The sequence below is a fragment of the Phalacrocorax aristotelis genome, chromosome 5 (genome assembly GCF_949628215.1).
Source record: "Phalacrocorax aristotelis chromosome 5, bGulAri2.1, whole genome shotgun sequence".
Classification (NCBI taxonomy): domain Eukaryota; kingdom Metazoa; phylum Chordata; class Aves; order Suliformes; family Phalacrocoracidae; genus Phalacrocorax; species Phalacrocorax aristotelis.
The window spans coordinates 35,720,415-35,746,322 of record NC_134280.1 but is presented as its reverse complement, the minus strand read 5'-3'; the positions used below and the strand labels follow the sequence as shown (position 1 = coordinate 35,746,322).

The following is a 25,908-nucleotide window of genomic DNA, read 5'->3' as shown; positions in this document are numbered from 1 at the left end:
TAACTCATTACTTTTTTTTTTTAACAGCATATTTATCGATAAAGTAAACAGCCAGAAAATTCTCTTGCAAGAAAAGAAGTATGACACTGTGGGTTCCCCCCCGCCCCCCCTTCTTTTTTCCAGCTCACTGGCTGTGACTACAACCAAAATGTAAATCAAGTCTTAAATGGAGTCTTCCGTTAAATCTGAGCCAGTTTTGGCTGGCAGACACATGGTAAACTTCAAAATTCATTTTCCAAAACAGAGAAATAAGTGGCTCAGAGCTCTAGCTGGACCTCCTCCACACTAGTTCTATCGTTTATCACATGTAAGATGACTCCATACTGCATGGTACCCCTAAAACATGGCATTCCTCCACATTTCCAGGACATGCAAATTATCTATACCTTTTTTTTTTTCTGCAGAAGCATACAGTTAGTCCATGTGATTTGCCTACTTACCTACTTCTACTTCAGCTTCTAGTCTAACTTATGACCCACACAGAGCTTCTCTTGTGTGTTCTGACATTGCTGCTCTACAAGAGCTGCTCCACAATGCTTCTACAAGAGCAGCAACCCTTTCCCACACCACTACAGGCCTCTCAACTATTGAAAAAATAACCCATCAGTCAAGTATCAGAGAAAACAGTCAAACACCCACACCTTAAAAGAAATTCCAATTTTTCAGGATCTCCCATTTACACACAGAAAATTCAGTATCCTGGTAAGCAAAATTAAACAAATATAACAGTAGCAACCTGCAAAAGCGTACATAAACTGGAGCTATCAAGTTGATGTAGAAATCCCCTGAGCTGACAGTTAAGGACTTTCATCAGTCTTCGTGACAAAAAAAAAAATAAATCACAAGAACAGATAAGGCATGAACACCACCATCAGTTTATGCTAGCCATCACAGTATTTACTGTGAGACAAACTTCTACAGTGCAATAACAAGCACAACCACCTACAATCCACACAGCAGAAACAACTACTTTCACTTAATCAAAGAATGCGGCCTCACCAGTCGTTGGCATTGAGGATCTTGGATTTATACATAAGGTTACCCTTTGCATTATGGCTGACTGGGTATTTGCAAAATGTTGCTCTCCATTTCAGCTGTTACTCACACAGTCCTTACGAGCCACTTGCATCCACCAGGCATACATGCAGTCTTAGTGGTGATTACACTTTAGAGCTGGGCCTGCCCAGTTCTTCATGGAAATCTTTCTTCTGCAGGTTTCCGATTCACATTTAAGTATTTGAAGGTATCTTCTTACAAACTCAACTTTCATCCCAATGCTGCAGGAAGTAGGAATTTTATCTCTGATGTAGAGGCATCTCTCACTGAATATGATTAGATACGTGGCATGGCAGACTACTCCTTCAGCTGGGGAGCACCAGTAGCCACGTCAGCGGCAGACAGTGCCAAACCTTCTGCTTAGTATTTATTATTAGTATTTATTGATACCAAAGATTCGAACACCATGCAGTTGTGGCAGCTTGGGGATAAGCACGGTCAGGAGAGAGGCTGTGTTGAGGATAAAGTGTGTTGGATCATACTTGGTGTAGAAACTCGCCAGGAAGTACCTGCGGGAGAAAAGGGAGCAAGCTTAGCTGCTAACACCCTTATCTAAAAAATAAACAAAGCACAGCTGGAAAAAGTGCTTTAGTGATCAGTCATATTTTATTAATTAACAACTGAACTACTCCTGTATTAAATATCTCACCTGATGTTCTAAAATATCTACAGCAAAATTATGGACTAACTCTCTTCTTCCCAGGCTTCTCAAGCAACTCTCGGCTAGTATATTTCATCCAGCATTTCTCCCTGTCCCTCAGGTTGGAGTCTCTGACCTCTGCAGCTACAAGCCTGATTTGTGATACAGGTTTTAAATGGTGTTAATATCTGTAACCAGAAAACTTGCAGTTCTACTCTCCTAGCAAGCTCACTGACAAAGCATTGGACGTTTTTCAGTGCAAAAATCATCTGTGCTGAGCACATCTGCGATCAGCGTGATTTTAAAATGCTTCCCGTCTGGCAAATGTTCCCAGCACACTTTTCTTTTAAGCTAGTCCACAGCCTGTTCAACTGGAAGAGTAAGAAAATGGACCTCACGAAATCCAATTTGCTACCAACTTCTTTAAGCTTTGAGCCAATAATTTCACCTCATTCTTTGCAAACACTAGTCACAGAAATGAAGCTATTGGATTGTTGGGTTTTTGTTTTTCTCACAGCAAAACAGAGATGTTTATTTAGCTACTTATGCATTATTAGTGCAGGAAGAAAACCATACGTAAGTGTTATAAATACAAGATTCCCACTGGAAAGTAGGAAGCTATCTTTGAAGAAAGAGAGGATAGTTTTGGAGTTGTATATACTTTTTCAGTTTCTATCCTTTGTGAACCAACTTCCGCAACATGATGCAGGATCTTCTTCCCCTCCCCCCTGCCCCCCACTCTGCAAGTGGACAACTTCCTTAAGGGAAAAAAAGAAAGACTTTTTAGAGTTGGATATTAAATACTTATCTGATTTCCTTTAGTTACACAACCATACTTTTGTCAACAGAGACAGGCGGTGTAGAATTTCTCATCTACTTACATAACTAGTGTAAACAAAAAACAATCTGTACAATGCAAAACTGACATGTAAAATCCTGATCCCCCCCATTCAGTGAGGACTGCCACACTACTCGTGACTCCCAAGTTGCAGAATGTTTAAAAAGTGCTGTCATGTTGTAAAGACAACTCGTTTAGATTTGATATTTATGACTTCACAATCTCATAAAGAACTTCAAGAGTTAACAGTAAGTTTTCCTCATAACATTTCTAATCTTTAAAACCTGCCCCGCTAGTAACTGTTTACAAACTTTGACTTCACTATGTGAATTAGAGTGTTGAAAGCTGCAGGAAGAAAAGTTATTGGCTATATGGCATGTAAATACATACTCCCTTTGTATGATGTAGAAACAAACAAGCAAGCAAAAAAAGGGAAAAAATGCTTTCAGAACGTAAATTGCAACTCATTTGGTTGCAGCTTTTGAAATCACGGTTTTATGACTCAATTAATCCATAATATGGTTTTGAACTCACAGAATTATAGGAGAGATTGTGAAGAATTTCCTTGAAGATGTAAATTGTACTCCATAATCCAGTTGTTCCCAGTGTGTTAGTAGCCTAGCTTTCCCCTGATCAGGTGTTTCAAAAGGAGTTCCCTTTACTGCATGCAAAAACACATACATTCCCTGGGGAAAACAAAAAGCAAATACAGCGGCACTTTTAGCTGTACTTTTTTTTTTTTTTTTTTTTTTTTTTACAATTGTTACATTGTTCAAGGCATTGTAAAAAAAAAAAAAAGAGAGAGAGAGTAAACGAGTTCTCACACAGAAGAGCTGCTACCTGTAATGACAAATTATAGAACAGGAAGGAAGAGACAAGAAGTGATTTGCCTGAGGTCGGGCAGTTAGTGGCACAGTCAGAATTAAAGCTAAAGTCTATGTGACACCTGATCCACTGCCTTGTCTTCTACATTAGATGGCAAAAATTGCATGAAATCAACAGAATTTTAACAAGCACTGTAACAAGTTGAGGGCTGCCAATTCATACTACCACTTTCCTAAGACAATGTTAAATGAGTTATGAGGCAGAGTCTGCACAAAGCAAAAATACCTACGAATACTGGCAATATTACAAGAACTTCTGAAAGCTTCTCAGCCCCCCAGTAGCTTCAAATACTTAGAAGCTGACTACCAGCCATCTGTTGAATACCACCTGTCCATCTCTTTGCTGCTTCTCCTTAACCACACTGGACTGTTCTTTGCTGTTGTTTCTATTTGATGGGGACATCCTATGTCTGGTCTGTTCTGAAAGATCAATTTGGGCCCAAGGATCAGGCAGGGGAGTCCACCCTCTTCCAGTTTTAATGAACATTTGTTTTCTATCAAACAGAGCTCAACAAGCAAGAGTCTCTATCAGAAAATACCGAAGACTTCCATTTTCTTTTGGGTGTGTTCTTATTTCTTATGCACACAGAAAAATTGTTATAGAAAGCTTTATCTAGAAAAAAAATCACATTTTTTCTGAATTCTTATGAAGGAGGTAAAAGTTAAACAAGTCACTTCACATCTTCTTCTACTTCCTTTTGGAACAGCCCCCTGAACAGAGAATTAATTTGCTTAATTAACTCTTCAGTTCATTATGTTTGCAGCATCTTGGTTTTAATAACTTAACCAGAAAGGCACTTTTAGGATACATCTAAATGCTTACATTAATTACATTTGGATAATGCTTACATTTTATTTCATGGTGGTACTTGCAGAAGGACCACCAAAATGCTTTCAAGGTCAGATAAGAGTTTTCCATTAGGAGAAATCCAATTTTTTTTTTGTTTGTCAACAACTCAAGAATTTGTTTCCAAAAAAGCACCACTTATATGCTGAAATATCCAAAAGCGCCATTTACACTCATCTTCTGGTGTACCACTAGAAAATTACTTGCCAGTGCATGTTCTCACCCCTGTTGTCATTATAGCTACTTGCAATGAATTCAGTAAGGCATTTGGGAAATATTTAGTAATACTTGCCTCTGTCAACATCTTCTGAAGTCAGGCATGTCTGATGCTGTCAGAGGTAATATACAAAATGCTCTAATGATGCTTACAATCCCACTGTTAGTTTTAAACCTAGCTACAAAAATAAAAAGCTTGAATTTCAAAAAATAATTTCTTTACAGTATTCTAGAGGGTATTATCCAACCTCAGACTTTAGAGTGAGCTATCAGTTTCCTAAATAAGGAAAAAGCTATCTTTTTGTCAAGACTTCTTTGCTGTTAATCTTTGAAAGCTGAGTTAGCAAACCTCAAGCATGATGTAAATTGCTGGATTATGGCCCGCTTTTCTCTAAACTTGGCAGGACCAATATACATACTTCCACTATTTTAAATGATTATAACAAAATTATAGCATCCTGGGTAGAGGAGGCAGAAAAATTCTTAAGGTCTTCAGCTTCCAAATCCTTTTGCATGCAAAAGTCATCATGCAAATCACACTCCACTGAATAACAAACTGGGTCAAGGTATCCCAGTTTTTCCCACTGCTTTCAAATAAGATTTTTCTTATGTCATGTATAGTATCAAAGTTGTGCGCTGAAGTAGTTCTGAGCTAAACTTTATCTAGCTTGACCAGAAATCAAAGCAAGAAAAAGAACACAAATGTTTCTGTTGAAGGAAACAGGTATAATGCTGAAGCTAAACATTTTTGGATACTAACAGATTTATGTAGAAACATTAGTAGATAATATCCAAGCATTACAAATATAATATATTTTATGGATTCAGCACAGCTCTCTAATAATAAACAAAGAACTGTAAAAGTCAGTTGGCATGATGATGTTTGCGAGATTCTAGCTTAATTAACTGCCTTTTTTAAAAGAACACATAAAAGATTTAAGGTATCTTTCATGTCTTTTGTGCTCAAGCCCAAAGTGATCATGTATCACTCCTCCTCCCCAGAACAGCCAACTCATTTACTAGTGGATAAGCCAAGCAAAGGTGGTATTTTGGCTAGCTGGATTTCATTACCCACACAGCCTGGCTATTTTCCTTGTGCCCTGCTACTAAAAATAAATATATATGAAGAACTTTTCAAATTTTGTTACAAGAGAGGGTACCTACCAGGTTGTGAATCACATTTGTTAAAGTCCAGGCGACAGGGACACTAAAGAAGGGAATGCTGAGCAAGACAATGTGCAGCATGCCAACTCCGAGCGCGTACGTCAGCCACATTCCACGACTGTTCATCACCCGCGTGTTTGGATTTACCTCGCTGTGGGCAACTCCTACATTCATTTTTACCCTATAAAACAGAACTGTTTGAAGACTGAGACTACTGTTATAGAGAACTACTTAACATATGCAATTTTTGAAATTGGTAAAAGGCCATTTTAAATGAGCAGGTCTGGAGGGAACACAGTGCGTAAGTGAAGATGTACTTCAAGATCTTCAAAGTATGGTTTATAGAGAAGTCAGTACCAAGGGACTGTTGGGAACAGTTTGTTGGTTGTTTTTTTTTTTAAAAAAACCCAAACAAAACCCACAAGCCTGCTGCAGAAGGGATATTTTAAAAAAATAGTAAGCTGTGCTGTTAGAAGCTGAAGTTACAAACGTGTAAAAAACCAAGCTTTGTAACTTTTGTCCTCTAAATTCCTTTCTCCATCCACTACAATATCCGCAGTTCTTTTCCACTTCCCATATCAGACAATTTTCCTCCTGTTTCTCATTCATGTAAGAATTCTGCATAAAACAATTGCCCAGCCACCTACTGCTTGAAAGAACAAATGAGGTCTAATTTACACCTGCTTTTCTTGCAGCAGAGCACAGATTTCAGATTTGCCTCCTCTCCCCATCTGTTAGTTTTCAGACAGGCATTTCTGTCTTTCAAATATGGCTGAAATTAGCCAACGGGTTCAAAAGTTTTCTAAGTGACAGACACACGCAGAGATACTCAGAACAATTTCATAATGCTGATTTCTTCAGGAGATTGACAGAGCATACTGGAGGTGACATTCGAGCTGTTGTACTAGAATTTGTAACGATAATTAAAAAAACCTCATTGCATACTTCATGTGATCTGTGATGCTATTTATATTCATTTATGGGACTGGGATGGAGACTTTTTAACTTCCTTCTAAACGGGTCTACAAAAACCAACGAAAAACCCCGCAAAAATAGTTTGCTTTTGGTAGGAAGTTTGTTTCTTACACTTTGCTTAGTGCTGTAAATCGCTGTTATTGCCCACGTATTTTGCGCTATTAACGGTCGGCTGTCGAATAAGGCGCGATGAACCTGAAACTGAACTGTGGCAATGCTGATTTTAATCAATACTTGCTGCAAGGTATTTCACAAAGGAGCCGGAGCAGGGAACACACTACCTGAGGCAGGTGAGGCAAGACCGTTCCTCCGTCCCCGGGGTGCAGCGGGGCGGCGAGCGGGTACCCACGCAGCCCTCTCCACACAGCCCACCAGCTCTTCCCACCTTTCCCTCCCGCTTCTCGCCGCAGCGGGCGAACACCCCTCCCAGCGCTCCGCGCCCCTCCGCGGCCGTCTCACCCGCCGCCGGGAGCCCAGCCGCAACGGCAGAAGCGGGGGCGCTGTGTCCGAAGAACCGCTTCCCTCCCCGGCCGCCCACCGAGCGAGCTCCCCGGCAGGGCAGACCCCCTCCGGCAGGCACAAAGACAGACAGACTCCCTCCCGCCGCCCCGGCCCCTGCCGCTGGTCTCAGGGCCAGGCCCGGCTGCAGCCGTCGGGCACCCCGGGGCCTGCCGGCAAGCACCGGTGTCCAGCCGGCAGCGGCTCGGCCCAGCCCACCTTCCCCATCCCCCGCCTCCCAAGCGCGGCCCCACCTTCCCGGAGACCCACCGACCGCGCTGTAGCCGCTGCTGCGGAGCGGGAGTAGAGCGCGGGCCGCCGGCCGCAGGTAGAGACCCCCCCCCCGGGCCGCCCCGTGGGCAGGGCTGCCGGCGAGGGGCGGAGCAGGGCCGGGCCTGGCCGCCCGCACCGCCCACGGGAACGGCGGCGGGAGTGGGAGCGGGGACGCAGGTAGTGCGGGCCCGGGGCCTTGCGGGGGGCGGGCGGAGGGGAGAGGGGCGGTGCAGGGCAGCTGCCCGCCAGCTGCTCGCCTGCCGCGGGGAACCGCGCTGGTAATGCTGCTGCTGCCGCCGCCGCTGCTGCCTCCCCGAGGCCTCGGCCGGGCGGGGACGCTGCGTCCTCCGGGAAGCTGGCGGCACCGCGGCGGGAACCGCTGCCGCTCCGGGCTGGGCCTAGGCCTGGGCCTGGGCCTGGGCCTGGGCCTGGCGGGGCGCGGCGGCCCCCAACGCGGGGCCGGGTCGTGCCGGGGAGCGAGGCACACTGGCCGGGACGGGAGTGGCGCGTCCCTCCCGGCGGTGGCTCCCCCCCCTCCCCCCCCGGCTGTGGCTCCCCTCCCTCCCCCCCCCCCCGGCTCGGCTCCTTCCCCCCGGCTCCCCTCCCCTCGGCGGCCCTGCTGCCCGCGTTGTTTCGGCGCGGCCCCGCCTACTTTTCTTAATGAAAAGCAGAACCGGGAACTGGGGGCTGTTCGTGTGGTTTTAGGTGAACTCAAGGGTGACCCTCCGCAGGTTTCATCTGCGGCTTTCCTGTGGGGTTTCTTTTTTTTTCCCTTCGTAAATTGAAGCATTGCGGGAGTACGTGTTGTGGGGGGGCTCCCAAGAAAGGCGGCTGTTGGGGCGGGGTTTGTGTGCGGCTTTAGAATCTGTGGGGCTGCAACTGTGAAGTTTAAGGGGTTTTTGTTCGCGGTGTACCTGATGGTGTGCAGTATTACAGCTATTTACCCCCCGCTGCTGGGGTGTCCGACTTTGTTTAGAGGAGGAAGGACTACATTGGTGACGGTGCTCAAACATAAAAAATGCTGTGCCTTCCGACTGAGCACAGATTATATGATGTCCGGTCAGCGAGGAGTTATAGCAGTAACGAGGCTTGTGGTGAAATATGTGTCTTTTAGCTAAAAGTAATCAGGAGTTGGATGCACTTCCATAGATAAGAAGTGCTAGAGATCTCTCTCTTCCCTCCCAGCAGGTGCCCCCGAGACGTGGCCAGCGTGGCTGCGTGCCCACGCACGCTGTCCCTCTGCCATCCAGCGAGCAGCCGGCAGCCCTGCACGGGGTGGTTTGGGTCCGGGGAAAGGGAGGGCACACCGGGAGCTGGGTTCCTCTCCCAAAGCGCCTGCATGAGTCACACCTCGTAGAAAATTTTACATTGGGATCTGCAACATTTTTTGTTTTAAGACTAAGACACACACACACCCCCCTTGTCTCGGTTGGTGTTTTTTGATAAAGGTATCCAGCTCTGATCTGGTACTGGTCACTAGTAATTTATGAAACATTTGACACAGGTGTCCCATATAAGGTGTGAATGCATGAGGAAACTGCCATCCTGAATGCATATACATGATTAATATTGGTCTGTCTTCAGCAACTCACGTCTTCCCGTGCTTCTCTTCTTTTCCAGTTTGTTTGGTGGAAGACTGATTTGTCAGATCTTTTTACCACATCTGAAAGGCAAACTTCCTTTGGAATGCAAATAACAAGTATAAAGAGAAAAACTCTTTGTAGCTGTTCTTAGAAAAGTTTTACTGCTGCTGCCTCTCCAAAACACTGTACCTTTTTTCCCCCCGAGTAACCATGTTTTTGCTTTTTCTTTTATGGTTAAAGAGTGGCAGCCTTTAGAAGGATATCAAGGCAGAGAAGTGTCCTGTAATTGTTTTATCAGCAACGCATACCCTGCAGGATAGTGGTGCTCTGGGGTGTTGGCTGCAGTCCCCCACTGTGTCCTGACTGCGTCAGGTGGAAATCTGGGTTTGCTCCATTCCTCCACACGTGCTCATATCCTTGGGATGGGTGCTGAGTGTGCGGTCTGTGTTCTCCAGCACATAGCTTGGACTGAATCGATGGTGAAGCCAGGACCGCCAGGATCGTTTGCCTGTCAGTGTAAATAACATTGCATAACATAAGCCAGGAGGGAGTACTGCTGTGGAGGGAAGAAACATTCCTTGTAGGACAGAGTACAACCCAAGTCTGAACCATTTTTGGGGTGCAAAGAGCTGTCTAGCAATGATCTTTCTCTCCTGCTCTCACATGTATGAAAAACTGTGGTCGTTCCTTGTGTCATGCCACAAGCATCAGCAAAGACTTTTTCCTGGAGCTTGGTTAATTGTGTCTACTTGGGTACTTAAACAGCAATGCATTCAAAAATTTGCAGATCCACTTACAGTCTCTTCATGGTAGAGCATCTCTGTAATGCAGCAGGAGTTTTATAACCCTCTGTAAGTGGTTTTCAGTGATTAAAAAAAAAATATCTCAATTTGCTTATTATGAGGCATCTTCATTTTCAAGTGGAAGATGCAGAGACATAGAAATAAAGTGACCTGCCTGAGGGCATGCAGTAAGTCTGATCAGAAAGGCAAGGTTATAGTGCAGAAGTTGGGGTTTTTTGTTTGTTGGTTGTTTTCTTTCCTTTATTGCCAGTAGATCATGTTGCCATTGAATATAACTTCTGCCTCACCACCACTGTGCTTCCTCCCCACTTCTTTCCCAACTCCAAAACAGTTTCTTTCAGGTCATATTGCTTCTAAGAGTTTTTGGATACTGGGAATTGCACATGCCACACAGCAGTGCTGAGCTCAGAAATTTTAAATGCAGGGAAAACACAATGCAAGGAGTTTGGGGGAAAAAATTTTCAAAATTCCTATTTTTTTGCATCAGTGGGGGAATTAGACCCAGTGCTGGGTAAATATCCTATCTGAAAGTGTTTCTTATCAGCACTGTGGGTTACCATCTGGTCTGTCTACTCTGTTATAATTGCAAGATCACAACCACATGTTATAGTAATTTACAGGAGATGACTATATACATGTGGGATACTGTTTTGATTAATGTATCTCTGAATTATAATTTTTTTTCTGTTAGAAGTTTAATCTGCTTAAAATAACGTTTTCTAGTCTAGACCTGTGCCTTGTTTCTTCCACAAGTCAAACTCCCATTGATTGCAGAGGAAGCTGGGTCCTACTGTATCCTGAAAGTTACACTCTTTGGCCATAATATTATGTTTCACCTACATTTAAAAGTTGCTGTAAAACAGTTACTTAGAAATATGTATTTGTAATGTGCCTTTTACATTCTTTTTCTGTTATCTTTCTGTGCAGCTTCTCTGACTCTTAATTCCACTATGAAACAGCTGTCGACAGAAACTATTCGTCTCCTTTCAAGTTCTCAGGTGATTACATCAGTTGTCAGTGTGGTGAAGGAGCTGATAGAAAATTCCTTGGATGCCAGTGCCACGAATATTGATATTAAACTGGTAAGTCCTCTTCCTTTCTCATATGAAGAACTGGACGTAAAATAAGATGCCAGGAAAGTTGTTCCGCCGCAAATTTTTTTTTAGGCTATCGTGGTTAGGGTATGGAAGGGTACTGATAGTATTTATACATATATATTTTAACGTCAAATAAAAATGGTCCAAAATCAGTTTCCAGTGATGTTGTTGAGGCCTCACTGAAACAGAGAGGCATATTTGTGCTCCTGAGTGCATCTTGGGGAAAACTGTCAAGTTCGTTAATACTTCTTTTTCTATGTACTAATTACTTTTTCTGTCTAATAGGTTGTTTTGAAAGATGTCGGACCTGAGTTTCACTGCTAGACTGGCATATTTAATGCTCATTAAAAATACTGTCAGGAAGGTGAAAATGGAAACAACAGAAAAGGTTGATGGCCATGCTAGGTGTTTTTGTAATATAAATTACCACATGGTCCCTAATTAGCATGGTGAGCTCTGGCTATGTGTAACATCTTATTTTTACAAGATGTTAAAAAAAGTTGGCATGTCACTCAAGGATAGTTTCTGAAAAAAGAAAATATTGCTTATAATAAAGAACTTGTGCTTTTTTCCCCAAATTGGGTAAAATGGCTAATTGATCTTGCTGCCATGAGTATTTTGGGTTTTGCAGTATTTTGTCAACAGCTGCGTAGTGGCAGTATCTCCTACTTGCTAAGAAGGTGTGTTGTTACAATCTGTATAAATGGATGCATCCAGAATTGCATCCAGTTTCCTTTCCTGCAGGTAACAGTGAATGTATAAGCTATTCTTGAATTAAGTGTTAGACAAATGCTCTTAATTAGGAGGGCGATTCAATTTCTGCTTGTCTCTTTGTCCATGTCACTGCTATCTTTTCTGAATGAGTCTCAAGTGTGTTCCATCTGCGTATGGGTTCCTGCAGATGCCTAGGAACGTGCTTATTTGTTATTTGCCTTAAGTGAGCTGAAGATACTCTGTCTTCACTATGGTCTGTGATGACCTCTATCTTCTCAATATTTAGACTGCGTAGTATCATGCTTCATGAGTAACTCCAAAGGGAGTAGCATGTGCACAGTTCTGGGGGTAAGGGTATCAGAATGAGATCCTGTGAGCTGATCAATAACTGCAAGAAGTCAACAGAAGGTTTTGAAGCCTTCAAAAATTGTTAGAACAAACCTTGTCCCTCTTACTGCAATGCTGATACAGAGCCATGCAGGTAGCAGGAGGAGAAAGCCCTCTAATTGGTGTGGGTTCCACAGTGCAATAACCAGCTGTTTCCATAGTGAGAGGTCCCAAATCAAGTAAAAAGAGCATTTTCAATCATCTCAGTGCATGAGTCATCTACACTACTGTTACATTCTGTGTCAGTTCAGCCCAATCCAAATCAGTGTATTTCCAAAACAAACAAACCTGGCTTTACACAGGTTGTCAGTGAGTAAACAAGATTTGCTGATTGTTCTGCTGTGGGAGAAGAGGAAACCTGCACTTTGCACAACTGTACAGGGTAATATTGTAAAACAATGTTGTGGTTTTTTTTTTTTCTGGGATTTTTTGGTGATAAGAATATTTTTATATCAAAATACTATTTTTCTTGCATGAAATTTTAATAAGGTCAACCACATAAGAGCTCAATGACCAGATTAACTCTGGATTAGTTCAAAAGCATAATAGAGAACAGAAACTTTGAAATTTCATTTTACCGCTTGATGGTTTTTGCCTGAAACTTGCAGCATTTTCATTGTTTCAACCTTTTTGAGATGGGTTAGGAAGGCTAACTGATTCATTCAGACTTGTTACCCAGTTTACCTGAACAAAGACAGGAGTGGCTTTTTTTGGAGACAGGCAGACAGGAGTTAGCCTGCAGGTGGAATGGTTCTTGGGTAGAAACCATGGCAGTGGTCAGGTTAGTGGGAAGCTTTGGCTAGTATTTTATTCCTGTTAACTTCTTGGTTGACCAGCTCCAAGAGGTGATGTTATTGAGCACCTTTGCACTGTGTATCAACTAGCTTTTACACAACACTGGGAAAAACATTAGCTTATATTGTACTTTTAGATAATGTGATATTACTTTAATTAAAATTAAAAGCCAGTCATTTTGATTAGAAACTGAACTGTGGCCTTTCTATAAGGTGTTGAGTGGTATCTATTTATTCATTTGAACCTCAGCTTTTTTGCTTTTAGAAATACAAACATGTTGGAGCTTGCCTTGTTGCTAGCAGAGAGGGGTCAACTGCCTCTGTAGCATGGCAGTGCATTAAGTGTATAAAACCTTATGTAGAATGATGGTTTTATTTTTGACGTGATGTTCTGGCTTCAGGTTAAAGTATGCTAAAAACCATTGATGCAGCAATATAATTGCTTGTGTATGGATAAAGAGACTCCATGGTCATTAGTCTATCAGTTTCCCTGACTGGCTGTGAACAACAGAAATTTATGAGAATACTCTGCACAGGCTGGCTGAGAGCTGCATATTTTAATTAATAGAGGAGATGAGCCTGTGTTAGTAGTTGGAGAAAATGTTGGGATTCAGGAAGGATAAATCTTAGCTACAGGTTTACTGCTGTTATATGAAATGGCTATTATAAAAGGCAGACACTTGTGTCTGCACCTTTTTTTCCAATGTATGAACTAGGAGCTTTAATTCTTAGAACCTTCTCAGAGAACGTTTAGTTCAGGCTGAGGTTCTACTGTATGCCTGATCCATCTCATTGCCTGAAAACGAAAGTCCTACATCCATCTGCGCAGTGTTGCTAAATGTTTCTGCCTCTCATGAGGCGCTCATCTTGCTAATGCTGCTGCAGCCAAGAAGGCCAACAGGATGCTGGGTTGCATCATAAAGGGCATCGCCAGCAGAGGGAAAGAAGTCATTATCCCGCTCTACTCAGCACTTGTCAGGCCACACCTGGAGTACTGTGTACAGTTCTGGTCCCTGCTATACAAAAAAGATGTGGACAGGCTGGAAGGGGTCCAGAGAAAAGGAGGCTCAGAGGGGACTCGTCACCGTGTACCAGTACTTAAGGGGTAGCTACAAAGAAGATGAAGACTCCCTTTTTACAAGGAGTCACATGGAGAGGACAAGGGGGAATGGACAGAAGTTGCTCTTGGGGAGATTCCGATTAGACACCAGAGGAAAATTTTTCACAGTGAGGACAGTCACCCATTGGAATAATCTCCCCAGGGAAGTGGTTGACTGGGCCATGTTGGACACCTTCAAGAGTCATCTGGACAGGGTGCTGGGCCATCCTGTCTAGACTGCGCTCTTCCTAGAAAGGTTGGACTAGATGATCCCTGAGGTCCCTTCCAACCTGTGATTCTGTGAAATTAGAATTCAGTATGCATTGTATATGCATAGAATATGTATTGCATATATGTAAAGGTAAATTACAAAGATACTTGGCTTCCTTGAAAGCTGTTTTTAAAAGAGCCTCTAGGAACCTTTGCTTCTTTCTGCAAAGTATTGTACCTCTTTACAAGCTTTTTTCTTTCTGTCCCCATTCATGCCTTGCCCCCATTAGAATTTCAGCTTCTGTATATTGAGACACAGTATAGAGACTGGAAAACTACAGAAGCAGTGAAATGACAGAAATTAAGACTGACATTGAAAACAGTTCTAAGTGACGACCCAATGGATGCAGGGCTGCATTTGAGGTGATTTCAAAAAATTTGATGCCAAATAGGTAAGAGGGATCAAAAGAGGTGGAAAAGTCTTTAGCTTTCCAGCTATAGATCACTTTCTGAGCTTAGGTTTGCAAATTTCATCATAGTTTTTTAAAAAGTTACTTAATTCCTGTTTTAATTTTTACTGTATTTATATTAATGTGCTGTTTCCAAACCACAAGGTATGACTTACATTATTAAATTTGAGAAGCCATCACTACTATCCTAACATTTTGGGGCTTTTTTTTGGGGTGGGTTTTTTTGGCTGGTTTGGGTTTTTTGTTTTGGGTTTTTTTTTTTTCTTTTGTTAGCAGAGACATTTAATGGCTGCTCTGTTTCTCCAAATAAACAAAACTCTAGATGGCTAGAAGCTGTAACCTTAGCTGCCTCAAACTTGCATCTTATTTCATTCGGTTATTTTACTGCTTCATTATGTTTTCTTTTTAGGAGAATTATGGGTTTAACAAAATAGAAGTAAGAGACAACGGCAATGGAATCAAGGTTGATGATGTTCCAGTTATGGCAGTTAAACACTACACCTCAAAAATAAGCTCTTCTGAGGACCTTGAAAGGTTGACAACATACGGTTTCCGTGGGGAGGCTTTGGGATCAATTTGCGGCATATCAGAGGTGAGCAGTTGCTATAAGTGAGTCTAGTCTTCTGTGTTGTGATTTTTTTTGTTTGTGTGTTTGTGCAAGTTTCATTACAGTATCAGTGCAAAGACTCTAAATTGTTCCAGCAGCCTAGCAGCGATATGTTTTCTGAACAGTTTGGCTTGTGTATGCTGCCATTCCCTTCCTCCCCAGAAGCCATGTCGCATGGTTAGGAAGCAGTATGGATTTCTTATTAGTGGCAGTCCTGCCTTTCTGTCATACTGGTTACAGCAGCACTGTAGTTTCCTCAGTCAGAATAGATGAGATATAGATTGCTTAGTGTTTCCTTTTTTTTTTTTGTATCAGGATATAGATATGTGATTCCTTATACATACGTGTATAGATACATGATTTCTTAGAACACTGGCTTATCCTTTTTAGTGTCATCAACAAATATAATGTCAAAGACTATGGCTGAGTGTGCTACTTGACTTAGGGTAAATCAAAATGAGGAACAGGTGGTAGCCGAGAGAAATCACTTCAGGGAACTGATGGCCTACATAGCTACTGTTCCAGTAAGGATTTTTACCTTGATGTTATCTAGGCAATCAGCAGTCATGGAATCCTGCTGGGCTCCGTGTTGCTCCTTGGCATGTATGTGACTGCAGTTGCACAAACTTTGTTGTCCCTGTGAGTAAACAGGAACCTGCTTCCTGGCCTATCTGAGCCTGATCCATATGTTTGTGTTAAGAGGTCTGACAGCGTACTGATATTTAGGATTTAACTTGTTGGCTGAAAGTAAATACATTGGTTCAAAACCATCCGAAAAACGTTCAGGCTATTAAGAGCATAGCATCTACCTCTTCCATTGTGCTCTGCTTTTCTGTACTTGTGCTGTGCCAAGGTCAAGTTTTAGATTCTTCTAAGTCTGCCAAGGATTAGATCCTGCAAGAAGATACCAATATCTGTGTGTGACTGGAACGGTCAACTGTCGAGGCCAGGAGAGATGTCAGAGCTTAACTTCTTGCTACCTTAGGCTACATTCACCTTGCACTAAGCAGGAGTGGGTTGTGTGTTTGGACAGAGATTTCCAAAAATGCTTTCAAAAGTGTTGGTGTTTGTACCAATGATGACAGACCTCAGTTTTTAGTTCCTTCTAATGAGTTGTCAGTGCAGGATGCCATCTGTTCTAAGCATTTAATCAGTTCTATGGTATGTTTCATAAGAGATGGGAGGTGGCCTGAGTGTATTAAGTACCTTAATAGTTATTACTTTAATCCTTAGATCACTAATTATGTTCATTAAACACTCCCGGTGTTAATTTCATTCTGGCTACCCAAACTGCCCCCTGAAGTTTCAGTTAAGAGGTAGTTTACTATTGACCTTTAAATAGGTCTGTACTGTTGTCATTTCCTATTAATCAATTGCTGTTTCTTCTTACCAGGGGCCTGGCTGAACTCTGAACGACTCATATGAGACACTAAAATAAACCAAAATATCCTGAAGCTCTGTATGTGTCATAACCTTTATATCTTTCAGGTGGTTAAAGTCCAGCAGCTCTGTTGTTCAAACTACTGATACCTGAACTGAGGGAATTGTGATTTTATTGAACTTCTGATGTATGACTAGTCTTGCAAAAGCCAATCTGTGTATTGCCTTAATAGCTTACAAAACACACAACTACCGGTTGCTAGATGTATTTGGGTGTGGAATGATAATATACAGTATCTTTCATAGTAGTCGGTACATTTTGTGGAATCTCACATGAATTTAAGACGTTGTCATAGTATACCTATGGATGAAAATGCAAAATTATAAATAATTTTTTGTTGTTTATTTAACCTGTATTTAGAATAGAAGATATAGGAGTGTGTGTTGTAGGCAGTAGGGATTGCTATGCTTTTTGTGTATTAGTGTGATAGAAATGCGTGGCTTTTAGTTAAATGGATGGAGAAATGAGTAATAATGCAGAATGTTTCTGTGATATCTGTGGAAGAAAAACGTTATAAATTAATTGTGGTGACTAAAATAACGCAATGGTAAGAGTAGTAGCAAAGCTTATCTAAGCTCATTTTGAACTTGGTAAATCCCTGATTAACATGATCTTTTTTTTTTAATTACCCTTTTCAGGTTTTGATCACAACGAAGACAGCCGCTGATGATTTCAGCACTCAGTATGGTTTGGATAGCAATGGGCATATAACTTCTAAAAAGCCTTCCCATCTTGGGCAAGGTAGGATATCATTGTTGTAGTGTTGCACTGTGACAGAAGTGTTCTATGTTTCTCTGGGGCTCTATTCGATGTTGAAATACCTGTTCTGTACTTGAAGGCAGAGTATGAAATCTTTGCAGCTGTAAACATTTCTTGCCTTATGTCTGTCAGCTGACATGTGTTGTTATCATAAGAAATAATATGTCTTGGAAGTTGCTTTAGATAATAATTACAAACTAGTTTCTCCTTCTCTGACTCACTACTTCAAGCTGACAGCAGAAATAAAAGCTATAAAATTCAATGCCCCAGGTCCAGACAGATAGTAAATATGAAAGATTCGTTCAGGACCAAAATAACGTTTATGTACATAGAAAAATCCTTGCTTAAAGGAGGAAGAGTTGCTCTACTGCTATACAAAGGAGTTGCTGGAAGCAGCATAGCTGTAGGACCAGGCAAAATCACAGTTCTTTTCTAACCTGCAGGAAGAGTATGTCACTAGAAATCCTCCTGCATGTTTGTGTGGAAGATTAAAGGTTGTCCTCACCTCAGAGGTGGCCTTGGTGATTCAGACATGGTGTAGGTTTAGGGTAGTATCTGTTCTACTTTGTGCTCTGTTCAGCTAATTGTTGCTCAGTGAGGACTGTTAGAAGACCACACTGTGCCCTCACATTCACGCTCCAGCTGGTGTGTATTCCCAGAAGAGAGGTGGTTTGCTCCTTTCTTGTGACAAGGATGCCTCCTGAGGAAGCAGTTGCAGCTCTTCCGTAAAGCTCAGCTTTTTCCTGTTGTGCTGCAGCAGCTGCTTGTCAATATTGTGCCCACAAGCTGCCCCCAGCTGGCTGCAGTGCTTGTACACCCGACGGGGAGCTGACTGCCAGGGCAGCTTCCTTCCTCCTCAGTGCTAACTGGCCATAGGGGGTCATTAAGCCAAGGACTAGTCAATGGGCAAATACTGAAGAAAGAGCTGAAGCCGAGAACTAGCTAATTTTAACCAGGGACTCTTTTTAAGATTTGGGTTGTAGTGTTTTCCACAGCTGGAAAGCCTGTGGGTTGCGTTGCCTTGTCTTCTGTCAAAATTGTTGAATGATGGACTGGATTCTGTGACATACATTTAATACTTTGTAATATCCCTATGGGCTGTGAGTTCATGTGATTGTGTTGATAGATGAATATTCCTCCTCTTACTATGTACAGTGCCTTGAAAAGAGGTATCGGGCTTTTCAAGTACTACCCAAAAGAAAATGCTTGTGAAGGGCCTTGATCAAGCTCAGTGTTCCTTTGCCTCCAGATATCTGATTAGATTCTAGTCTGTTAATCATTTTACTAAAGAGAGTTAACTTAATATGCACTGATAGAGTCTTCAGCTTTATTTAGTGCTGATTCTTGCTGTTGTCAGTGTGTACAAAAGAAAGCTTAATGCTACAACCATAACTCAGTAAAGGAGGGGAATCACAGCTCTTGAGGTCTATAGGTACTTTTTGCAGGAGGATGACTGCTGATTTGGTATATTTCTTCCCACACAAATATAATGTAATTTAGTGTTAATAGGATTAATTTTGTATGCAGCAGCGTATAGACAGGTCTCTTCAAGTAAAAATGAAGTTCCCTCAATATCCAGTCAGTGGCATGCTTTCAGTGTGATGTCTACTTGTTTTTTGTCACCTGCTTGCAGGTACTACAGTAACAGTCCTAAAGTTGTTTAAGAATCTTCCTGTAAGAAAACAGTTTTACTCAACAAATAGAAAATGTAAGGAAGAACTGAAAAAAGTCCAAGATCTACTGACAGCATATGGTATCATAAAACCAGACCTGAGGATTACCTTAACACATAATAAGGTAATAGTTTTTCTCTATCAGCTATCATAAGGATCAGTTTCTGACAGATTTATGCAGTTCATCTAATACTTACATAAAATCTTTCATTCCTAGGAATTTTCTTTCATCATAGGTTTGTTTTGAACTCCATTTTTCTCTTCATAGACGTGTATTTATGATGGTTACAGATTTTAATCCTAAGCTTGTAAAATGCTGGCTCAGATCTGCCCTTTGGTCTACTCCCAACAGATGTCTGGTTAGATACACGAAGTATAGAAGTTACTTTACATGCTAGCAGTATAAGAATGATTTTACATGCTAGTGGTTAGTAAAGATGGTGGTGATGTTCTGCAGAGCAAAGGAGTGATCAGGCCACAGGGGCTGATCAAGTGTTAACCTAAGCCAACTAAAAAAATTCTCAAAACTATTTGGTTAGGCTATATATCTGGATAGACCCTAGTACATACAGGTAGCTTGCTATATGCTGAGTCGTAAGAGCTTGATACATAATGATGGTTTTATTTGAAAGGGCTAAAAAAGCCAAAACAATTTTCTACATTGGTGTAAGTAAGAGTAACGTATGAGGCCTTAGTTGGGATAGATAGCTCTTCGTTTAGACTTGGGGGAACAGATTCAGAGGCTGCTTGGAGGCTACTTCGACTTCACAGCATACTGAACAGAAATTTTATGACACAACTACAGAAATTGCACACACAGCTACAGAAATGACACATTGAGCAGTTCTTCTTTACCTGACCCCAATTTAACATAGGTAATTTCGTTGGCTGTGCTCCTGGTTTTGGCACCTCTGAGAAAAAAAGCTATGCTAAAGAATTTCCAAGTTGCCACAAAGTAGAGAGTGACATCTCGTGGCCAGATCCCTCAGCAATTCTTTTTCTGTTCTAAAGTAATTTTGTTTGTTGATCTTGCTATTTGGCCTGTTCACTGAGCAATTTTGACCAGTTAACCTACCCACCAAACATTCACACTTCAGTTCCTCAACAGGAATGATGAATGACACTGTGGTTTTTTGAAATGACAACAGATTGCCCATTCTTTTCTGGAGTTGTATAACATGCTCTGATTATGTATTTATTTCCAAAAACAAAAGTGTAAATACTGTGAAAAACAAAAGCCAGCCCTGTGGCTACAGAATTAGTATTCCAAAGCTGAGAAAGTGTAGCTTCTTTCAGTCTTACTCATTGGAACTACAGAAAGCTTGAAACGAGTGATCTCAGGGGTGTGCCCTTCTTAGATAGTGTTAAGCTTCTTGGCATATCTAGCAGTGGTTCACAGTATTGGTCTTAAATGTTGGTTAATAAAACTAATTTTGTCTTTTATTGGTAGTTTATTTTTGCCCTTCGACAAGTTGCAAATGATTTTTTTAATGCTATTTTGATTTCATCCCCTTTGAGACTATTACATATCTTGTTTTTCCTATTTTCTGCACTTATTTTAATACAATGGCAATAATGTGGAAGAAAGTGATCACATCTTTTTCACAATACTTAGTGTAAAACTGGTGTAGAGGGCAGCATGATAGTAGCCATTGCACGTTGTTTTTAACTACCCATCCTGTTAGCTTCAGAGGTAAATTCTTCAATACACAATTTGAGTAGGTAAAATAAATCAGTATAAATTCTATCTGCAGGCACTATTATTCATGGTAATGACAGAGATGTTGCTGATTTTTTTGGGGCTCTTCGTTTTGCACTGCCAGCCATATGTTAATTTACTTTATTCAGGAAAAAAAAGTAAGAAACTGCTCAGACATGGTTCGACACAAGAGGTCGCTCAGTAGCTATCGCTAGGCAGGGAAAATTAAAGGCTTAAGAAATCGTATGGAAAGTGTAGCCTGGCTCTGTGCACGTGTAAGTGCTTTAGAATAGCCTGAACATGTTAAAACAACTTTACATGCAGATCCCTGTGTTTCTACTGCTGTTGTCACTCCCTGCAAAATAAAAAAACACCTATCACATCATACCTTTTAAGAAATTTGACATTCTGAAATTCCAGTGCATAATAACTTTCAGCAGATCTGTGGGTATCCATTTTACCATAATATCACAGAACATGAATATTTCTTAGTTGTTTTTCCTTCAGATGCTATGCGTTATTGTCATTAAAATTACTAATTCAGATCAGAAGGTGTTTTTCCTATAGTGATATATATCTGCTAGAATAATACTCTGCTGAGTAGGGTTGTCTGCGAATTTTTTTTTTCTTTTGTGGTGGCTGTTGTATTTCTGTTTGAACTGTACTACGAGAAAGAATAAACTTCTTAGAATGGCTTTATTTTTCGTGTAGCTCAGATTATACATTAGTTTAAAAAAAATTGTATGTGCGATTATTCAGAGGAGTTCCTAGAATCCCACATTCTTGAGGCTGAGCCAATACTTTCTGTTGCAATGGAAGAAGATACACGTCAGGAGTAAGATCAGGTTCCAAGGCTTGAAAGAGCAAGAAGGTAGCAGAGATGAGGTATTACAGAAGGCAACAAGAAAAGATGGGTTGAAAGAGTAGGAAAGGTAGTAAGTAAAAAAGTCTAAGTGAAAGTGTATTTCAAAGAAATCTTGAAAATAAATTACAAAACAAGTACATATTAAAAAAAAAAAGTCTATCAAGTTCTGTATTTTATAACAAATGAAAGGAAAATGGAAGACAGCATAGCCATAGCTTTACTGAGGAAGAATATAATGAGGCTGAAGCTTTCATAGAAGTGTCTGAGGTTAGGCATCTGGAAATGGTTGCCTAATTGATTCTAGCTGAAACTTATTTTGACAAGTCAGGCCTCTTATTGAGCTGTTGAATGTATATATGTTTTTAGAATGCACAATACTTTGCATGTTTTATTTCTACCGTGGTGGTTTGTTTTTTTTAAAGGTGTGTGTCTTGTGCTTCTGAATGAAATTTCCAGAAATTTTTCGTGTTATTGTGCCACATTTCATATCTGTGTTAGTCTGGAAGATATTACCATTAAGTGTCTGATTTTTGTGAAGAACCACAATGCTTTTCCTGCCTTTGGGTTGTTTTCTAGTAAGTTAGAAAATAGATACCCTTTTGTCAGTCATCCTAGGCTTCGTTTATTGTGTACTCTCTTGTCAGTGGATTTCTGAGATAGGAAATATTCAATTGCTCTTTCTGCTCAGAATGTTTTGTTTGCATTAGCAATAAATAATGAATCACTTTGCACACCAACCCTTGAAGTACTATTGCTATTTTGACAACTTGGATTAGCTAGTGCTCCTTCTTTTTATGAAGGTTTATCCTGCCAAGACATTCTTTGAATACTGATAATGTTGATCCTCTTGCCAGTATGGTTATGTTAGAAAGAGGTATTTTTCTTCTTTCATCACCATGTTCCTTGAAAGCATATTGAATAATGAGACAGCCAAATGGAAATAATTTACATGAGTATTCAGCAAGTTTATTTAAAGTTAACATTATCTGAAGGCGTGCTAAGAACATTCTAAAGTCAGCTACTGCTTAAACTGCGTCAAACTCTTCAGCCTGAAACGCCATGTTCTAGCCACCTATGAGTTCTGGCTGTATTTTACCCAAGGTGGTGTAGGGCAAACAGTTTTCGCACTCTTCACTGTTTAATGCCAGCAGCCCTCGACTCAGTCTTACAGTCCAGTGATGTTCAAGAAATGCCTTTGTGCTGAAAGGTTGATGACATGGAATACTTTAATTCTGTTCTAGTTGCCTTTATTCCAAAAATGCTGAAATGAGAGAGGACGCATGATAACTATACCTGTTATAACTATTTCAGATATAATAGGGCTGAACAAATTACGGCAACAGGTGCCAATCAGCAGGTCATACAATACACAACTGGTCCCATGTCTTGTGTGAAGCACAGGTGGGCCACAAGTAGAATCAATAAATTTTCCAGTTGCTTCTGAGGAAAAATCTACATAAGGGCATATTTTTTCCAGTATTTGTTATGCGTAATATTTTGAAGCCTTGGTCACACACAGTTCTGCCTAGAACTATGTCTTGTTTGTTTCTTGAGAGGGACATGGGTCAGAACTTCTGGATGCAAGAGGTCCATTTTAAAGCTGTTATTGTAACTGTGGATGATATTCTTTCCCAAACCCTCTTTGTGGTTGTGGCTGGTGTTGACCTAAAGGATGTCATATTCATTTTTCTTCTTTACAGTAAGTCTCTTACTTCCAAGTCTAGATAATCTCAACCTACAGTCTGTATCCAATACTCCAGAACCAGTTTTCTTCCTGTGTCTGAGTCCTTTGTAGTAAGTGTGGTGTTTTGGAGACAGAGTAAGTGCAGGTGGTGGCTTGACCCTGGCTGGAGGCTGGGTGCCCACCAAAGCTGCTCTATCACTCCCCTCCTTAGCTGGACAGGGGAGAGAAGATATAACAAAAGGCTCATGGGTCAAGATAAGGACAGGGAGAGAGCACTCACTGATTACCGTTATGGGGAAACAGACTTGACTTGGAGAAATTAGTTTAATTTATTGCCAGTCAGATCAGAGTAGGGTAATAAGAAATAAAACTAAATCTTAACACATCATCCCCCCACCCCTCCCTTCTTCCTGGGTTCAACTCCACTCCCAAATTCTCTATGTCCTCCCCCTCAGCAGTGCAGGGGAATGGGGAATGAGGCTTGCGGTCAGTTCATCACACACACTGTCTCTGCTGCTCCTTCCTCCTCAGGGGGAGGACTCCTCACACTCTTCCCCTGCTCCAGTGTGGTGTCCCTCCCATGGGAGACAGTCCTTCACTTCTCCAATGTGGGGCCTTCCCACAAACTACAGTTCTTCATGAACTGCTTCAGTGTGGGTCCCTTCCACAGGGCACAGTCCTTCAGGAACAGACTGCTCCAGCATCCAGCGTGGGTCCCCCATGGGGTCACAGGTCCTGCAGCAAACTTGCTCCAGCATGGGCTCCTCTCAACATGGGGTCACGGGTCCTGCCAGAAGCCTGCTCCAGCATGGGCTTCCCATGGGGTCACAGCCTCCTTCAGACCTGCTCTGGTGTGGGGGCCTCCATGGGCTGCAGGTGGATATCTGCTCCACCATTAACCTCCATGGGTTGCAGGGGGCAGCCTGCCTCACCATGGTCTTCACCATGTGCTGCAGGGGAATCTCTGCTCCAGTGCCTGAAGCACCTCCTCACCCTCCTTCTTCACTGGCCTTGGTGTCTGCAAGGCTGTCCCTCTCACATATTCTCACTCCTCTCTCTGGCTGCAGTTGCACAGTTTGGGTGGTTTTTTGGTTGGTCCTTTTTTTTCCCTTCTTAAATATGTTATCCCAGAGGCGCTACTACCATTGCTAATAGGCTTGGCCTTGGACAGCAGCAGATCCATCTTGGAGCAGTCTCGCACTGGCTCTATGGGACATAGGGGAAGCTTCTGGCAGCTTCTCGCAGAAGCCACCCCTGTAGTGCTCCTCCCCTCCTCCCCCAAACCTTGCCACGCAAACCCAATACAGTGCATTAGGGTAAATTTACCATTTTTAATAATGGGATTGTAAATTTACCACTTTTAATGATGGCATTATACTTTGCATTCATGCATTGTGCTTCCAAACTCTGCTGTAGCTGCATGTTGAAAAGAAATTGGCATTGCGCAGAAACAGCAGCACGTGAGCCCTTGCTTGAGTTGGAAAGGCTACTCTGTTTAATGTAATGATAAATTAAGTCCCTCCCTAATCTGTGTGTCTTAAAATATAAGGAGGAATTATGATTAAGAATCTGCAGTGCTCTACAACCGACATGCTTTCATGCTGACCTGGAATATAGCTCAGTCTTTACTTCCATTCGTTGTTCAGTGGCTTTGCTGAGAAAGCCAAACAGAGAGTTAATTATGGTGTTTTTTGTGATGAGGACACCTGTCCACTAGGAAATGCGCCGAGACCCTCAACTCAATTTACATCAGCCAGAGAACAGCTGCCAGATGGTAACTACTTTTGGTCACTACCAACCTGGTTGAATTTGAACTGGTGACCTAGAGGTGAAATGCTTTATATCCTATTACTAATTCCTTAAGGTTTCCAGTTTCTCATCCATCACTTTTTTCAAATGACAGCACAGTATATGTCTGAAATCTCAAAACAATTACTGTTTCACATATGCAGTGTGTGTTGCAGAATCTGAGATGTGCCTTTAGCCCTAGCAAGGCTTTCACACTCTGTACACTTAAAAAGGGTTAGTAGAAAAAGGATGCTTCCAAAGCTGCCTGGGAGCTTTCCCTCTTACTTACCAATGCACTTTCTCACAGTTAGGTACGTTCTCTGTTACTTTTGTTAACCACTATATTACTAAAGGCTTTTAAACTTCCTTTATTTAAGTGTAATTCTCTAATGATGTGCATCCTTTGAATGACAGTTTAGGATTAGAAATTGTGTGGTATTTTGACAGTAGTTTAATTTTTTGTGAGTTGTTTGGGGTTTTTCCCCTTCTACTATGGAAGTGGAATTTCTTTAAACACCCGCAGTTGAACACGTGTGGCTAAAGATGCCAAAAAACGTACAGCGCTCTCTATGTTCTGTAATTCTTGAAAGGCTCTGAAGAGATGTGTTGCCAGATGAAGGTCCTTGGATCCTTGTAATATCACTTAGGTCCTCTCCTGACTTACCTTTCAGCTCCTAAATAGAAACGTTTCTCCATGCATGATGCTCAAGAAAGCCTTTTCATTGAGAGGGTGCTCTCATATCACAAAATGGAAATCTGAGCAAAATTTGTAGGGTGAGCAGTGCTGTGGAACATTACTGTCTTGAACAAATCCCCTTGATAGCTATCATGGCTGATGCCTACA

General features: G+C 41.6%; 2 protein-coding genes across 9 annotated transcripts in view; one reads left to right on the top strand and one right to left on the bottom strand.

Annotated features, from left to right (window-relative positions):
* Positions 1 to 642: 642 nt before the first annotated feature.
* On the bottom strand, positions 643 to 7,481 carry ORMDL1 (ORMDL sphingolipid biosynthesis regulator 1). 4 transcript variants are annotated; one of them, XM_075093952.1, is made up of 4 exons: positions 7,389 to 7,481; positions 5,646 to 5,826; positions 3,069 to 3,220; positions 643 to 1,565 (listed from the first exon to the last, which is right to left on the bottom strand). In XM_075093952.1, exons 2-4 carry the CDS (start codon positions 5,817 to 5,819, stop codon positions 1,430 to 1,432), a joined length of 462 nt encoding a protein of 153 aa, XP_074950053.1. In that variant the 5' UTR covers positions 5,820 to 5,826; positions 7,389 to 7,481; the 3' UTR covers positions 643 to 1,429. The 4 variants fall into 4 exon arrangements, with proteins under 4 accessions (XP_074950053.1, XP_074950052.1, XP_074950051.1 ...); XM_075093951.1 differs by having other exon boundaries at positions 5,646 to 5,839; positions 7,389 to 7,469; XM_075093950.1 differs by having other exon boundaries at positions 7,373 to 7,455.
* PMS1 (PMS1 homolog 1, mismatch repair system component) overlaps positions 7,377 to 25,908 on the top strand; it is a 49,270-nt gene continuing 30,738 nt past the window's right edge. For 2 of the 5 annotated variants that reach the window (XR_012660692.1, XM_075093944.1), the window contains exons 1-5: positions 7,488 to 7,568; positions 10,705 to 10,859; positions 14,958 to 15,140; positions 17,235 to 17,337; positions 18,989 to 19,152. Coding sequence is in view for 4 of the 5 variants with exons in the window: in XM_075093944.1 (XP_074950045.1) it covers positions 10,728 to 10,859; positions 14,958 to 15,140; positions 17,235 to 17,337; positions 18,989 to 19,152 (582 nt within the window). In the remaining variant the exon portion in view is untranslated. The other 3 variants (XM_075093945.1, XM_075093946.1, XM_075093943.1) reach the window with 3 other exon arrangements.